Source organism: Leishmania mexicana, chromosome 26 (assembly GCF_000234665.1).
Source record: "Leishmania mexicana MHOM/GT/2001/U1103 complete genome, chromosome 26".
In the NCBI taxonomy this organism is placed as follows: domain Eukaryota; phylum Euglenozoa; class Kinetoplastea; order Trypanosomatida; family Trypanosomatidae; genus Leishmania; species Leishmania mexicana.
This window is the reverse complement of record NC_018330.1, coordinates 856,720-872,078: the sequence shown is the minus strand read 5'-3', so window position 1 is coordinate 872,078 and position 15,359 is coordinate 856,720. Positions and strand designations below refer to the sequence as shown.

The window sequence follows — 15,359 nt, the reverse complement described above, 5'->3', positions numbered from 1 at the left end:
GCGCGAGAGGCAGAAGTAGAGAGAGAGATGCTTGATCGTGCGCACGTGTGCGCATGGGATGACAGAATGCGCTGGGTGGCTATGAGATGTCGAGGGCAGGAAAAACGTGAGGTGGCGGCCACTGTGGCGCTTCACGTGTGCACCACGACAGCGACGAGACCCACGTTGTTCTTTGCTGGGGAGGAGGAGGAGGGGCACCTTCTCTTGAAGGAACTGCAGTCACGTCGCGCGCGCAGTGTTGCTTTTATTCCCACCGCCTGCCTTCCGTGGCAACATACAGTATACTCGCGCACCTCTTGCTGCTGTTTCCGCGAGGATGCACTCAGAGCCGTTCGCTTCAGCCGGGGGAAAGGGGGTTGTGGTGAAGTGGACAGTGGTGGAGGTGTGCGTGTATGCGTACGTGTGTGTGAGGGGGTGCGTGTGTGTACGTGAGGACACGCATAATGGGAAAGGCAAGTCAAGAGGACAAGAAGAGCGACTCGATTAGTGTGTGTGGGAGAGGAGGAAAGAGAAAAGCAATGGGGAGTAGCACAGCAGAAGGGGAGGGGGGCACAGGCACGTGCATAGGCCTCTGTTGCGGCTACCCATTTTGTCGAGTGGACACGAGCATCAGGGGGAGGGGGACACGACAGGAAACCCTCTCGGAGATGGGCTCCACCCTCCCAACCATCCACCTCCGTGCCCCAATCTCGTCTGCCTTGTTCAGTGAAGAAGTACGAAGGAATCGAAGAAGAGAGGAGAAGGAAGGTGAGGATGCGCTTGCCTCGCACCACGTTGTCCTGTCGTCTCCCCACCACCACTCGACTCCAATGCTTCTCTGCCTCATCACCGCGCCGTACCGTTCAGTTCAATGGGCCTCTCCCGCCGCATCGGCTCACCTTCTCTCCTTCCCTTCCTTTCGCCTTGTCTTCGGCTCTCGTGAGTCGTTACTGTTCCGCGCTTGCTCGACAGAGACACACACACACACGCACACACACAAAGAAAGAGAGCGCACCGACACAGGGCGTGGGGGGCAAGTGACCGCCACAGCGGGTGCACAACACCCGCACACGCACATGCAATGGCGTGCTTCTTTCAGTCGTTGTAGAAAATCTTGCGGCTCACACGGAACGGCGGCGGGCCGCCCTGCTCCTCACTTGGCACCACAGGCGCATTCACGCGACTCGGGCGGGCCAGCAGCTCCAGCCGCGACTGCAATGCCGTCCGCTCCTTCGCCGTCAGCGGCCGCGGCCTCAACATCAGCTCCGTGTGCTTGCGAGGGTCGGCGTAGTAGTCGTACTGAGATACGAGCAGGCGCCGATTGTCGGCGTGCTCGACCGACACCGATGGCGGTCGCCACCCTTTCTCTAGCTGCTTGCAGTAGTTGGCAACTGTGTCGACGTCAACGTTGCCGCGGTTGCCACCACAGGTCGAGGAGGCCGACCTCGGCGATGACCCTGTGACTGCTCGCGCAGAGGACGCTGGTAGACGGTGGTACTGGTAAACCGTCTCCTTCTTGACCCTCTCGGCGTCCTTGTTAGTGCCGAAGATGCGGCGCAGCTCTGCCTCCCGTGCCCGGCGCACCTTCAGCGGCTCGTCGTACATGTGGTGGATGTGATGGGTCATCTCCTTCTTGGAGAGGAAGCGCGGCGTCTCCTCGGCGTCCGGGTACAGCTCCTGCTGCAGCGCCGCCCTGTGCTGCTGTCGGCGCAGCAACTCGCCTTGCACGCAGTTGTTCAGGTACGCCTCCAGCTGCGCGGGAGAGCGGCGAACTGACAGGGTTGGTGGGTACGCCTCCTCCATTGCACGTGCCTCTGCCCGCTTCTTGCGCTCCAGCCCGCCATAGTAGAGCCGATTCACGGAGCTGTTCACCATACTCGGGGAGGCGTAGTAGTGGACAAAGGCCGCCGCCTTTTCATTGCCGCAGTGTGGGTTGGGCATTCGACTCACAGTCGCCCACCGCCTTCAAAGAGTGCAACGGCACCTCCGGCAGACGAGAAGAAAGGCAAGAAGGCAGAGACGGGAATGCCACGTGTCAGGCTACCGTGTGCTGCGGTGCTCACGCGGCGTCTGCGTCTATCTATCTATATCTGTGCGCGGTCTAGCAGGCTGCGACGGAGCCCTAAATTAGGGGGGAGGAGGGGGGAAGAGAAACGGATGTTAATAATATATAGAAGGCGCGTAGTTGTTTCTAAGGCTTGCACAACACAAGGGGCGAGCGAACGTGAACATCAACGCACCAGAAGAAGCGGAATGGATGTGGGCAGTGGGGGGAGGCGAGGAGCGGCGAGAGGGAAGAAGGTGTGTACATGTGTGTGTGTGTGTGTGTGTCTGTGTGTATGTGTGTGCGTGCTCTCTAGGCTTTGGGATCACCCTGCACCTCGGCCACCAAGGATAGCAGCACCAGCAGGACGAGCAGCAGTATGGCGACTACGCTATCACGGCGGAAACCAAGAGAGTGAGAGGAGGGAGAGAGCGGTGATGGAGAAGACAACAGAAAAGGACGAAGAATGTAACGAGGAGGGATGATAGAGAGTCGACAGAGAGAGAGGCACGTGCGCGGGTTGTGCCCATGCACACACAAGCACACAGGCACTGCCCGATTCCGTCTGTTGGTCGCTTCGAACAGGCACAGGCGAGCACGGCGCTGTGGAGTTGAAGGCAGGGAAGAAGCGTGAGGGGTGCAGGACTAACAGCAAGAGAAATGTGAAGAGAGATGAAGAAAGGCCGCCGCGGCTGATGCAACCCACTCCGCCCCCCTCCTCTTCCGAAGTTCTTTAGTTCTCTGCCAAACACACTAGCAAAGCCTTCGAAAACAAACTTCTGAGGTGCACCCAACAGCTCTTCATGTAGGCGGGGTCAGTGCACGTTTCGGGCCTCCTCTTCCTATCCCACCCACCCCGGCTGTCGTTGCCATCCATCGCGCTTTTCGCTGGTGATGTCACTGCTTTCCGCTACAACAAAAAACGAGGGGGAAGTTACCGCACAGTAGAGGCGAGAGCCACCCACAGAGACACCCGCGTAAGAAGGACGGCAGAGTACGGTGAGTGACAACGGCAGACAGAGACGCACACACACGGACAGCACCAACTGAGAACCCGGCAAAGAGGCGCGCACAACGCCCGTAACGACGGAACAAAAGAAAAAGCAAAGATAAAAGGAAAGATGAATCTGTGACCTCATTCACGTCACCTCCACTCTCAGTCGCGTACAGCCTGCCACCCGCCACCCGCCACCCTTCTCGCTTTACGACCATTCCCCCAGTCTTCCTCCCTCCTGATGCAGCGCGTACACACACGCGCACATTCACCCGTACGCCGTCAGTCAGAAAAGGAGATCCGCTGGAGCTGAGCGGGCCTCCCTTTTGTCTCCGTCTCTCTCCCTCTCGCATCGCGGCAGGCACCGACGCACCTCACAACGCTTGATAAGAATCACCACGCCGAGACGTGCGTTAGCGCACCCCGAATTGAAAGAGAGGAGAAGGAGAAGGAGAAGGGAGACGGGACCAGACGGGCAGGTGGATTCAGATGGATGCAAAGCAGGACGGAAGAAAGAGAGAGACGTCAGAAAGACAATACGTTTAACATATAACAAAACCCTAAGAAACGAAGAGAGAGTGCGGCTGCGTCCATAGCGGATCGGCCCACTGACATCTCGCATAGTCGCGCCTACACAAGCGCACGCATCGAGTGATGTCCTTTGTTGTTGCTGCTTTCCCCTCAAACACAGACACACAAGGTGGCACCATCAGCAGCAGCAGCAGTGACGCATCGCAGCTGACCTTCCCAATATCGTGTTCACCGTCACGTTTACACGGAAAATGCCCCATAATTCGAACAATCGTGAAACCCCCAGCTGCAGCGGAGAAATACTCTCCAGAAGGGCCTTGAGAGACGCAGGGTCCTGCTCTCCCACCTCTAGCGTTGGCATCGACTCTAACGAGCCCTGCGCGACAGCGTTCATCATACCACCGATAGAATTCGACAGTGACGGCGTCAGCGGCACCAGCACGGGTAGCATGCGAGCCGCCTGCATCGGCGAGCTGATGTGCAGCCGCGTGTACATGAAGCGCGGGATGGCCGTGCTGCAAAAAACACGGCGTCCAAGCATCGTCGCTATCGCTGCCGTAAGAAAAGGAAAAAGGAAAGGGTGGCGGGCTTGTGCGAATGGCTCACCCACACTGGCTCGTGATGCAGTGGTGTGGGAAGGGCTGATAGGGGGTTAGGTAAATGCGTAGGTGAGGCAGCAGCCGTTGGTGATGTCGGCTGAAACCCTCCAGCACGCAGGCACCCACACACACACACACGCGTGCCAAGGCAAGTTGATGATGGTTGAGGGGGAGGGGGAGGGGGAGGAGGGTGGCTTGAATGATCCACGCAGCTGCGTCAGGACCGCCCCACGTAAAAGCGGAGAAACAACAGGAAAGAGGAGAAAGGCCTTTCGGGAAGGAGGAAGGAGGGGCATTCGTACACGCGTGCGGTGCGCGGGTGTGCCATTCGGAGAGGAGGAAAGGAGGGAGAGACGGGAAACAGCGTTGCAGCTCTGTGAAGACGCATACAGACGCGAATACACTGGCACAGGACGGGAGCGTCATGCGACCAGTGAGAGCCAAGAGCGCCATCTTGCCAATGGTCTGCATCCCTCAGTGTGTCGCATCGTCCCCCCGCCCCTCCTCCGCCTCCATGGACAAGGTTCACTGTGGCCACAAAGAAAAAGGGTGGGCGGAGAAGGGGAGAGGGAGCAGCGTCTAATGGAACGAGCTCAGCGGCGGCCCTTCTCGCCACCTCGTCTTCTCCCCCTTTCCCCACCCCGAGGAGGACGAGAGAGAGAGAGACTAACACACACAGAGCGCAGCAACGATTTGTCTTGATGGCGCAGGCAGAGGCAACGATAGCACTCGCAGTCGTAGGACTAGGGGCGGTGGGTGAGCGGCAGCCAGCACACACTCAGAAATGAAATCAAATCACGACCATGGCAGCAACAGTAAAAGGAGAAGGAAGAGACGCGCAGCAGAAGCAACTCGATCGCGGTGGTGGCGGCCGTGTCCTCGAAGGCGTCGCCCCCCCCCCTCAACTCCATGAGCACATGCTGACATGCATACCAGAAAAAAAACAAATGCGCTTCTGTACTACTCATGGTAGAGGGGGGAGAAGGGTGGGCAGGATGCCTTCCTCAAGGAGGAGGAGAGGGGGAGGGGCAAGCAGGCACGCGTCAAATCTCAAGGGCGACCACCACACACACACACACACACACATACACACGCACACACGGCCGCTGAGAGAGGAAGAGGCAAGGCACAGTAAGGCCGACAAGACGCCTACACGCCCGCTCATGTGCAGAGGGCTTTGTCCCTCAACCCATACAGCTGTTGCCTCTTCTCTCTCATGCCTCTCATGCACGCACTGAATGCATCCTTGTTCGCATCCTGCTCACATGACGGCGTGGTCGGAGTCGGTGTCTGAGCCAGCGATATGGTGCTCCAATATCTCCTGCAAGTTCGCCAAGCTCACCTTCTCCGCCAGCTGATTCGCCAGCTCCTCCTCGAGTCGCTGCAGTTCGATCTGCATCTCCTCCTGAATGAGCTGATGAAGGCCGTTGAGCTTGTCGTGCACAGCGCTGACATCTTCCTTGCGTGCGAGGAGGCCAATCATCGAAGACCATATGTTCTCCAGTCGCTCCTCGAGAAGTGTCCGTGTGTAGTAGGTGGCGTGCATCGAGTCGACCACCTCCGCCACCCAGGCCGCCTTAGTGTCGTCGGAGGGCCTCTGCGCGCGCTCGCTGGCCTCGAACGACTCTGCAGTTGATACGACAGCCGACTCCCTCACGTTAGCGCGCAGTTCGTCGATCTTTGTCTCCATCCCGCTCACGACAGTCTCGAGTTGGAGCGAGAAGTCTCGCTGGTGCACCTGGTGCGCCGATTGTGCCCTTTCCAGCTCGATGCGCAGCTCCGACTGCGCCTTCTCCAGGGCGTTGAGGTCGTCAACAGTAGTACGAAGTGACTGCCCCATGCTCTCAACGCGGTCGTAACCCTTGAGCACAGTCGAGATACGCTCTTCGAGGGTGTGCTGCACCTCCTCCACGGCAGTTTGCAGTGCCGCTAACCTCTCTGTGTTGGTGTGTGCATCTGCCGCAGTGGCGCTAGATTCAGCAGCAGCCTTCAGCGCGTCCTGGCAGCGGAGGACGGCAGCAGTCGCAGCAGCCTCAACAAAGGCGGGCTCTGCCTCACGCATCGCTGTGCGCAGCTGAGACGCCACAAAAGCGTGCATGTCCTCCTGCAACCGCCCCAGCTGCTGCTGCAGCCGATGCACATCCTGGTCGTGAGCGTCTCTCTCCACTTCACTGACGCGCGGAACACCACTGGAGCAGCGGCACGCGTTGCTAGTCAGCTGCTGCTGGACTACGTCGAGTCGCTCATGGCACCGCGCCAGCTCATCAACGCAGTGTTCCACAGCTGCCGTGGTGGCAGCTGAGTCTGCGCCACCAGTCGGTGGAGACCCTCTGTTAGGAGAAGAGGAGAATAGCTCCGAAACATCTCTCTCTATGGCAAGCAGCCGCTCCTCCACTGCGCAAACTGCCGCCGCCGCTTCACGGCGTGACGACTCCTCAGCGTCAAGGCGGCGATTGAACTCTTCGTAGGCGGCGTGCACCTCCTCTCGGTGTAGCGCATCGCAAGCGGGCGGAGGCACGCCGTCCCTCCCGCCTTTCCGCGCAGTAGCAGCAGCACACTCGCTTCGCACTGCTTCAAGATCGGCGTGTAGCGCTGGTAGTGCCTCTGTCTCCATTCGAGTCACCTGCGCAGAAAGGTGCTCCACCGTTTCCGCCAATTGGGCAACACTGGCGCTCAGACTCCTGCGAGAGACATCGGCGCTCATTCCGGAAGCAGCACCACCGCCATTTTGTACACTCGATGGCGACTCTACAGACGGCAAAGCTGCAGTCGGTGCCGCTGCTGCATCACGCTTCCACTTCTCCAGCCACGTGTGCACCTCCGACAGCTGCAGTGTTGTCGAGTTTTGGTGACGGGAAAGAGACTGCTCCGTGTGCAGCAGACCCTCCAGCGCCGCCGTCAGATCAGTGCCCAGCTTGAGCGCCATGCGCTGCTGGTCGTGCAGCTGTGTTTCCATCTCATGGGCGCCGCGGGCAAGTTGGCTGCTCCGCTGGTCAACACTCATCACGTGCTCGCCGAGCTCCAGTAGCCGGCGCTTGAAGCCGTCTATCGCCTCCTCGACCAGGAGAACACGCTGAACTAAGGAGTTCGTGGAGGAGAGGCTTCCGGCTTCAGTGTCCGTGAGCCATCGCTCAGCGCGTGTCGACAGCGTCTGCAGGCTCAGCTCGATCCCCGCCACGCGGCGCTTCACAGCCTCCACGTCAACCAACGCTGGCGTCACTTCGCGCAATGCTACGTGCGACTGCAGCTGATGCGTCACCTCATCTCTCACTGTGCTCCGCATCTGATCCACCTGCTGCGACACGATGGCCTGTGTATACTTGGCGCCACCGTCCACCTTCGCAGTCAGCTCGTTCAGCTGCTGAGACACGCGCTCAAGTACAAGCGGCGACGCGTGGGGCTGTGAGTTCGGTGACACAGCCGCCGTGATCCTCTCCTCCACATCCTTCACAAAGGTCGACCGCCACGTTTCCCACGCCGCTGGGATCCCAACGGTTGTACAACTCTCTGGTGCGTTCGCTTGCGCTGGTGGGACAGCGGGCGCTGGAGGGGGTGCCACAGCGATGCCGCACCCCTTCTCAAGCCCCTCCACAGCGACCGAGAGATTATGCACAATTTCGCACAAGGATGTCACTTGCCGCTCCTGCTTTTCACGCTGTTGCGACGCGTAGCCCACCATCGTGCCGATGCGGCCCAGCTCGTTATGCAGCCAATCATTATCTTCCATTTGCTCCGTCCGCATCGTCTTGACGGAAGTGGCGAGCTGCTGCACCTGTGTCTGAAAGGTTGCCACAGTGTCTGCTACCGAGGTCCTGATTGCTTCAAGCGCGTCCTGAGTCTGCCGCTGCTCCTTCTGATGGTCGTGGCGAGTCACAAAGGTGGAACCAAGCTGCTCCACCCCCGTCTCCACACTATCAAGACGCACAGAAATGTCTTTCATCTGCTTCACGGCACGCTGCGTGAGTGCCTCGGTCTCGTGGTTTGCAGTTGCCAGCTGCTCCGTCAGGCGCCGCTCCTGCTCCTTTACCGTGCGCAACTCCTCTGCCAATTCGTGACAGCGCTGCTGCGTTTCGGTATGGTCCTCCTTGACAAGACCTCGAAGTTCGGCATAGAGAGATTTGGCTTCCTCTCGCGATCTGGACTCGCTCCCAAGACAGGTATCCTCTGTACGCCTCATACGCACCTCCAGCTCGGCGTGCTGAGCGGCGCACAGACTCTCGAGTTTCTCCACCGTATTAAAGCACGATGTGAGACGCTCTTTGCTTGTCTTTTGATTGGCCTCCACAATCTGCGATAACTCCTCGCATATGCCGCGAACTCTGCTACTTTCCTCCTTTTGAGAGCTAGAAGCTTCTCGGAGAAACCCAACGCTCTTCTCCAGACTTCTTTGCTGTGTACTGTAGACACCCAGCTCGCACTTGAGCGCTTTTTGCGCGTCTGTGACAGACGCCAACACCGCTGAGTCAACCAGCGATTCAGTGGGCCGGAGGCCCACTGTGCAAGCGTCAAGGTGATCCTTGAGTAGTATCTCCGTCGTTTCCGCCTTAGTGGTCAGAGAAGTGACAAGTCCTTTCAACTCATCAAAGGCGTTTCCGGTACTGATGGAGGAGAGGGCTGACTTCGATAGCTCTTCTATATGTGCAGAAAGGTGCTGCATCTTGTCCTCGAGTCTATCTCCCTTTTTGCGCAGATAGTGAATCTGCTCCGTGTGCCGCTTCTCAGTGGAGTTGTGGGCAACTCTGGAAACGTGGTGATTCAGTGACATTATGTTACGTGTGTTGTCGATTTCTAGATCCGCCTGCTTTTGCATCACTCGACGGAGTAGCAGATTTGTCTCTTTCTGCTCTTGACGTAGCATCTCCACAACGGCACGCGATGCCTGCGCTTCGTCATTCAGCTGTTTCATAAACTCGCGTACCACAAATGGAATATTCACCCATTCGTCGGCGTCGTCCAGAAGGACGCAGCGACCCTCGTAGCCCAGCATGGTTCTATGAACAGTGTACGGTCTATGTGTTTGCGTCTCCTCTCAGACGTTGCTCGGCTTCTCTCAGCCTTCGTGATAGCGCTGCCTGATCAAGTGCACGTGACGACCGACAAGCAGCAGGAAAAAAAATGGGAGGAGGAACAAGCAGTGCGCCTGTTCTTGTTGCCTTCTTCACCTGGGAAGATTTCTATAGCAGGGACTGCTCCGTGAATAATAATAAAAGGAACAGAAAAGGAATAATGAGAGTGCGTACACGCACACCTGAAGATCTGGCACGCGCGTCAAAGCACGAGCGTGAGGGAAGATAATGAGAAAAGAGATCCTGGCGGATTGAAAGGCCTCGGCAGTCGGTGAGGCAGTCAGAATGAAATCAGAAGAGTCGCGTGCGGCTTGAAAGCTACCGACCGTGCAACTAACGCAGCGGTGCCCGTAAGGGAGAAGATGACCCACACCCCCATGCATGTCGCGGTCCGATGAATAAAAGATGCGTAGCGGCCATGTATATATTTTCTATTTTGTGTTTGGAGTCTATTTGCGAGCATTGAAAAGCTGGAAACTGTGGAAAACACTGCAAAAGAACGCGGGGAAAACGTTACGCTAAGGCAACGGTATACGTCCAAAATATCCATGATTCCCGCATCATAAACTCTCAGCCTCGACACACACGCAACGATAAAAAAACGGCAAAAAATGAGGTCTCCCAAAAACTCTCGCTCGTTTGGTGTATAGTCTGTAGCCACTAAATGGAATAGCCACTCTCTGTAATCATCCGCATGTTGTACTTACGAAAATACTGCATGTGGTTCCAAAACTCCTGTGGATTAATGGCATAGTACACTTGATGATCCCGTACATCAGCAAAATGAATATTCCTAAGAGGTGGGCGCACCCGTGCCATGTCCAGCATGAACTTGAACTTGTAGTACCAGTCTTGCTTCCTCAGCAGCCCAGGCACATACACAAGACTGTGAACACCATTGTAGTTCTTCACCTTATCTTGTGCTCGATCGAATGGCCTAAAAGGCGAGCCGCTGCGGCCTAGGATGGCAGTGACACTAAGGGCTACGTCTTTGTGCTCCAGCACGGTTCGCAGTGCAACATAGCCACCGTTGCCTTTGCCGAAAAGATGCACCCTCCCATTCTCGACGCGGAAGTTGTCCTTCACCCAGTCGCAAAATCTCGCCACCACCCCCTCCACAGGAACATGCATATTATGTCGAAGGTTCACAACGGGGGAGAGAATGACCCACCTTTGCTGAGCCATCAACTCGTAATGAGAGGGACGCTCGAAAAAGTTGGCGCACACATCCTCAAAGTCACGCGGAATGCCGCGGTGATCGGGGAGCACAACCATATATGGGTACTCCATATCCGGCTTCCAATCTGGCGGCGCTATCATACTGTATGCGATGGGCGATGGATCTTCGTCAATGTCGAATGCACTGTGATCGACGCAGTCTGCTTTTCCTTCGATGATCTTTAGGCTTGTCGACATCGGATAAAGTACGCGAAGCTCGAACTCATTGGGGAGGATGTAGTTTTTTGGGAGGCGCCTAAATGATGTTTCGTTTGGACGGTACTCCAACTCCGGTTGAGGAACTCGAACGATGTGTCTACGTTTTCGGAAGCTTACTTGATCCGGTGTACTGTCTTTCGTCCGCGAACCGATAAATGGTCCGTCCTGCGAGTGCATGTACTGGAGCTTGCGCAACTCAATGCACTCGATATCCCTCTTGCTCATCACATTCACATCCTCTGGGTCGACGCTACTATTTTTCAGTGCATCTTCGGCTTTGCTCGGGTGCACTGTTTCCCTGACAATCTCAGCGGGCTGCACCAACCGTTGGTCGGACTGTGAGCGATTCAGAGCGGCGGAGTCTGATATGTTCAATGCGTGCGTGCTTCGGCGAGTTGATAGTGCGCACGAAAGCGCCAAGCGCTGTGCGCGCCGAAGCATGGCTAACGGCTTTATTTTCCACACACATCCAAGAAAGTCGTTGGTGCGCCACAGAAGCGCGTGAGTGTGTGGGTGTGTGGGTGTGTAGAAAAGGGTGGGTCGGTCAACCAAAACTGCAAGCAAAAGGATCACCATTTAGACGAAGGCAAATCCCAACATGCTGAAATCAGCTTTTAACCGTCACTTTAGCGCTCCTCACTCAAAGATGTGCAAGCGACGTACAAAGAGAAGGCATGAATACTCAACTTTACTTTGACTGTGGGTGTAGACTGTGGATAAGCCTTACGGTACTTACTCACTCTGCACTCTAGACTCTTTTTCTGTTGTTCTTTTGCATCTCACTAATTGAAATACGAAGGGGCCATTTGGGGGGGCTTTTTTTTCGATCTGCGAATCGATTGCACGCACAAGAACGCGTGTAAGTGATATACAATGAAATTAAAGAGGGAAAGAAAAAAAAACGATACAAAGGTACTGAGAGGAGCACCTTACACTACAATCAAGCAAAGGAAAACAGCAAAAAGATGTGGCAACTACTTCTTCCAGTGTAGGGTGTAGAGGTCGTCACGCACGCCTTTCAGGATGGGAATTCGGTCGCGCGTATCTTCAATAACGCTGAGGTCTACCTTCCAATCAACAAACCCCTCCTTTTCATCCAGTTCCGAGAGAACATTTCCGAAGGGATCTACCACCATGGAGTGCCCCCATGCCACGTACTCCGCGGAGGTATCGCGGGCAGGGGAACACAAGAAAACATACTGCTGGTTGTCCACAGCGCGAGCGCGCGCTGCCAGCTGCCAGTGCATCGGGCCGGTCACCATGTTAAAGGCACCGGGGTACACAATGAAGGAAGTTCCTTGCTCAGCGTATTTCCACGCCAGGAAGGGGTATCGGATGTCGAAACAAATAGCAACACCAAACTTTACGTTCTCGTCCAGCGAGATGGCAGTGGCATCATTTCCAGCACTGAGCACTTCGCCCTCGTCGAAGCGAACGGTGTCCGTGTTGATGCGGAACAGGTGCACCTTGCGGTGCACGTGTTTCAGCGCACCATCCGATCCAAACGTCATGCTCGAATTGAATAATTTTCCGTCAGCTGACTTTTCGGGGATGCTACCAGCAACGATCCAGATGCTGTTCTCCTTGGCGCACTGGGACATCGCATCAAATGTTTCATTGCCTGGCGCAAGGGCCTCAGAGTACTCGTCGAAATATTGGGTGCCATACGGGCAGTTGAAGCACTCGGGTAAGACAGCCAGCTTGCTGCCCCGCTTCGCAGCTTCAGTTATCATCGTGACAGCCTTTTTGATATTGACTGCTTTTTCACGCGTGACAGCCATTTGGCAAAGAGTCACGGGCAGAACAGACGCCATTTGGGGCAAGAAAAAGGGTTAATGCTGGCGTTTTCTTTTGGAAGTTGTAATTGCCGCTTCGGTGAGAATTGCGAATTGGGAAGAGAAGGGAAAGAGAGTCCGTAAGGGTTTTCTGGGGTGGGGGGTGCGTGGCTTGGTAGGGGCGGGGTTTGGCGCCGCCTCCGTCCCGCTGCGGCGGCTTTCCCTGCGGGGGGGGCCTGGGGCGGTGCGGAGCCGGGGGCCCCCCGTGCGCCAACAGCGAGCGCCCCCGCCGAGCCTGCCCTCCTCCCCCACGGAGGAAAGACGGCCGGGGAGCCCCACGGAGCACGGGCCGCCGCCCACGAGGGGAATGGGCGGCCCGGCGAGGCGGCCCAGAAAGCCCCGCCCCGGGAGCGCGCCGAGCCCGGCCGCCAGAACGCCGGCAACACCGCGCGGACCCGCCCGCGAAAGCGCACGGCACGTTTGCCACGCGCAGGTCGCCGTGGAGGCCGACGTTGTTTGGCGTCGGGGTCACGTCGCTGAAACGACATGCGCTTTGAGCAGGCTCTTCGCCGACTTCGAACCCCAGTCGCTGGCTTGAGACGGCGCCCTGCGTGGTGGTGGGGAATGGGGTGGCATGTGTGAGTTGGTGCGGGGCGGATGTTGAAGCAAGTGATGGCTGGGAGAGGTGACGTTAGAATCGTGCGCGAGGGAGTGTGCGCGTCCCTGCGAGCGCTGTGTGGGACGGTGCCATGCGAACGCGTGGACGGTGCACAGAAGCGGGTGGGGGCATTTGATAGCAAGTGCATGTGTGCGTGTTTGGGAAGGGGAGAGCAGAGGTATGCAGGCACGTGGGAATGGGGTGTCGCAATGCACAGATGCGCGCCGACATGGTGGCAGAGAGGGGGCCGGGCGTGTGCACAAAAAGGTGTTGCTACCACCGTCATCGCTGACGTTGCGCATGCATGCAGTTGTGCATCCTCTTCGTTGCGGTGCGGTATGTCGCGGCAATGGCCAGTGGGGCACCGCACTGCGACAGCGCAGGAAAAGAGAAGAAAAGAGTGCTCGTCTCCCGCACGCAACGACGAGATTCGGTGGAAGGGCGGAGTGGGCGCCGCATGAAGTGGGTGACCGCGCGGATTCGTTGCGTTTCTATTACTTTGTGAACGAGATAGTGTGGCATCCGGCGCACTTGCCTACGTGTGTGCGTGGGCGCGAGTCAGTTGTCGGTAGTGCGACGCACTACCCAGACACACACACACACACACACGTTGGCGCACGCATGGAAGGGGGCCCACTGACACCACAAGGTGTCCCTCATCGCCCTCCATTCCACCCCCATGACCACATCCGTTAGAGGCAGACCAACGCACTCTTTCGCCTTCACATGCGGCACGTACGCACAACGACCCGGATGACGACCAACCCTTTCCCCTTTCCTCTCCTAGTAAACCGGAAATGTCTGTGCGCCACACTCGTGTCAGGTGTGCAGCACCGCCCACCAAATCCCTAGCCGTTTAACGAAACAGCACACGAGCCACAGAAGGAGCACGGCACATGAGGGCGAAGACACTACGATGGCAAGGTGGTCCTCCCAACACGATCGAGAGAACGCAAAGGACGCTGTAATCTTCTGTTCGTATCTGCGGGTGGCGGGCGACGGCCCCTCCTCTCGTGCACCGGGGAAACTAGCACCGTTGTGAGGCCACCAACAGCAATGGAGTCCACAGCCGCTGCCGCTGATGACGACATGCCATAACACGGAAGTAAGAGGACGAAGTGCTGAGCTGGGCAGAGGTCAGAGGAGGGGTGGGGGAGCCCGAATGACGGCACAGCGGACGCATCGTTGTCGATGTTTTTCTTCCCTTGTGCGCGCCTTAAACGCTGCCCTTCGACTCGTAGTGATGCGAGCCGTCCGCGCGTGCGCCGTCTGCGGAGGCGGCCGCCGCGTTTTCTGCGGGTGTCGAGGCGTTCATTGGCAAGTCTGGCAATACACCGCGATCCTTGAGCAGCCGCTCTACAAACTCCGGCGGATTTGGTGCATCGTAAAAGGGGTATGCCTTCAGCCTGTACGTGGAGGGATCTACCGGGACTTCCGTGCCGATGCTCGGCGGCGGCGGCACGGCGGCGTCAAACGGGACGGCGGCGGCTTCGTCGAAGTCCATCTGCCAACCCGGTGTGTCGGCGTGGTTGATTTCAACGGGTCGGGTGGTGGACTCGCCATGGAATGTGATGTAGCCGTACGCCGTGCCTTTGCTGCCCTCTCGATCAAAGTCGATGGCGGCTAAAGTAACGTACTTCTCATAGGTGCCCTGCCGCCACTCCTCGCGATAGAATTTCTGACCACGGCCATGGAAGCGCGTCTGCGAGGCGAGCTGGAAGATGTTGAAGCCGGTAGACGTGTTGTAGGCACGTGTTGCCACGGCGGCCTTCAGCACCTCAAGCGGGTCCACCTGCGAGGCGCGGTCGATGTGGTCGAGCTCCACCAGCTGCGTCCCATCCAAGACGAGTTTTTCCTTGCTGTTCAAGACGACGCCGGGCACGTATTCCTTGGCTGCCGTCCACGGCATTCGTCGACGATGTGCCTCCGGGGAGGGGCGCATGCCCTTGCTGCCCAAGGTCATGGAGCTGCCCCCGTTCAGAGCATCGCGGGCCAACAGCGTCAGCGTGCGGCCCCGCATGGTTCAGACAGAAAACAAATTGAATAGCGGGCTTCGCAGATAAGTCTGGCGCCGCACTCTCTGCCCTTCGTTCGCACCTTTTTTCTGTGTTGCGCGACGGGCTCGCTGTCACTTACTCACGCTCCCCCTGTCAGCGTGCTGTCGTCGAGCACGCGCCACCCCCCTCGACTTCGAGATGTGGATGTCTTTGTGGTGTTAACCAAGGCTGGGGCGGCCGCGTTGGTGCCGGTGGCACTGAGTCACCGGCACGCACTGG

At 57.6% G+C, this 15,359-nt stretch overlaps 6 protein-coding genes across 6 annotated transcripts; all 6 read right to left on the bottom strand.

Annotated features, from left to right (window-relative positions):
• Window positions 1–1,074: 1,074 nt before the first annotated feature.
• LMXM_26_2310 (conserved hypothetical protein) lies at window positions 1,075–1,920 on the bottom strand (the record flags this gene model as incomplete). The annotated part of the gene is made up of 1 exon (XM_003876485.1): window positions 1,075–1,920. One exon carries the CDS (start codon window positions 1,918–1,920, stop codon window positions 1,075–1,077), a length of 846 nt encoding a protein of 281 aa, XP_003876534.1.
• A 1,806-nt stretch (window positions 1,921–3,726) lies between these two features.
• On the bottom strand, window positions 3,727–4,089 carry LMXM_26_2305 (conserved hypothetical protein; the record flags this gene model as incomplete). The annotated part of the gene is made up of 1 exon (XM_003876484.1): window positions 3,727–4,089. One exon carries the CDS (start codon window positions 4,087–4,089, stop codon window positions 3,727–3,729), a length of 363 nt encoding a protein of 120 aa, XP_003876533.1.
• Window positions 4,090–5,408: 1,319 nt separating this feature from the next.
• Window positions 5,409–9,134, bottom strand: LMXM_26_2300 (conserved hypothetical protein; the record flags this gene model as incomplete). The annotated part of the gene is made up of 1 exon (XM_003876483.1): window positions 5,409–9,134. One exon carries the CDS (start codon window positions 9,132–9,134, stop codon window positions 5,409–5,411), a length of 3,726 nt encoding a protein of 1,241 aa, XP_003876532.1.
• Window positions 9,135–9,873: 739 nt separating this feature from the next.
• On the bottom strand, window positions 9,874–11,091 carry LMXM_26_2290 (conserved hypothetical protein; the record flags this gene model as incomplete). The annotated part of the gene is made up of 1 exon (XM_003876482.1): window positions 9,874–11,091. One exon carries the CDS (start codon window positions 11,089–11,091, stop codon window positions 9,874–9,876), a length of 1,218 nt encoding a protein of 405 aa, XP_003876531.1.
• Window positions 11,092–11,624: 533 nt separating this feature from the next.
• LMXM_26_2280 (putative nitrilase) lies at window positions 11,625–12,464 on the bottom strand (the record flags this gene model as incomplete). Its single annotated transcript, XM_003876481.1, has 1 exon — window positions 11,625–12,464. One exon carries the CDS (start codon window positions 12,462–12,464, stop codon window positions 11,625–11,627), a length of 840 nt encoding a protein of 279 aa, XP_003876530.1.
• Window positions 12,465–14,299: 1,835 nt separating this feature from the next.
• Window positions 14,300–15,103, bottom strand: LMXM_26_2270 (conserved hypothetical protein; the record flags this gene model as incomplete). Its single annotated transcript, XM_003876480.1, has 1 exon — window positions 14,300–15,103. One exon carries the CDS (start codon window positions 15,101–15,103, stop codon window positions 14,300–14,302), a length of 804 nt encoding a protein of 267 aa, XP_003876529.1.
• Window positions 15,104–15,359: the final 256 nt, after the last annotated feature.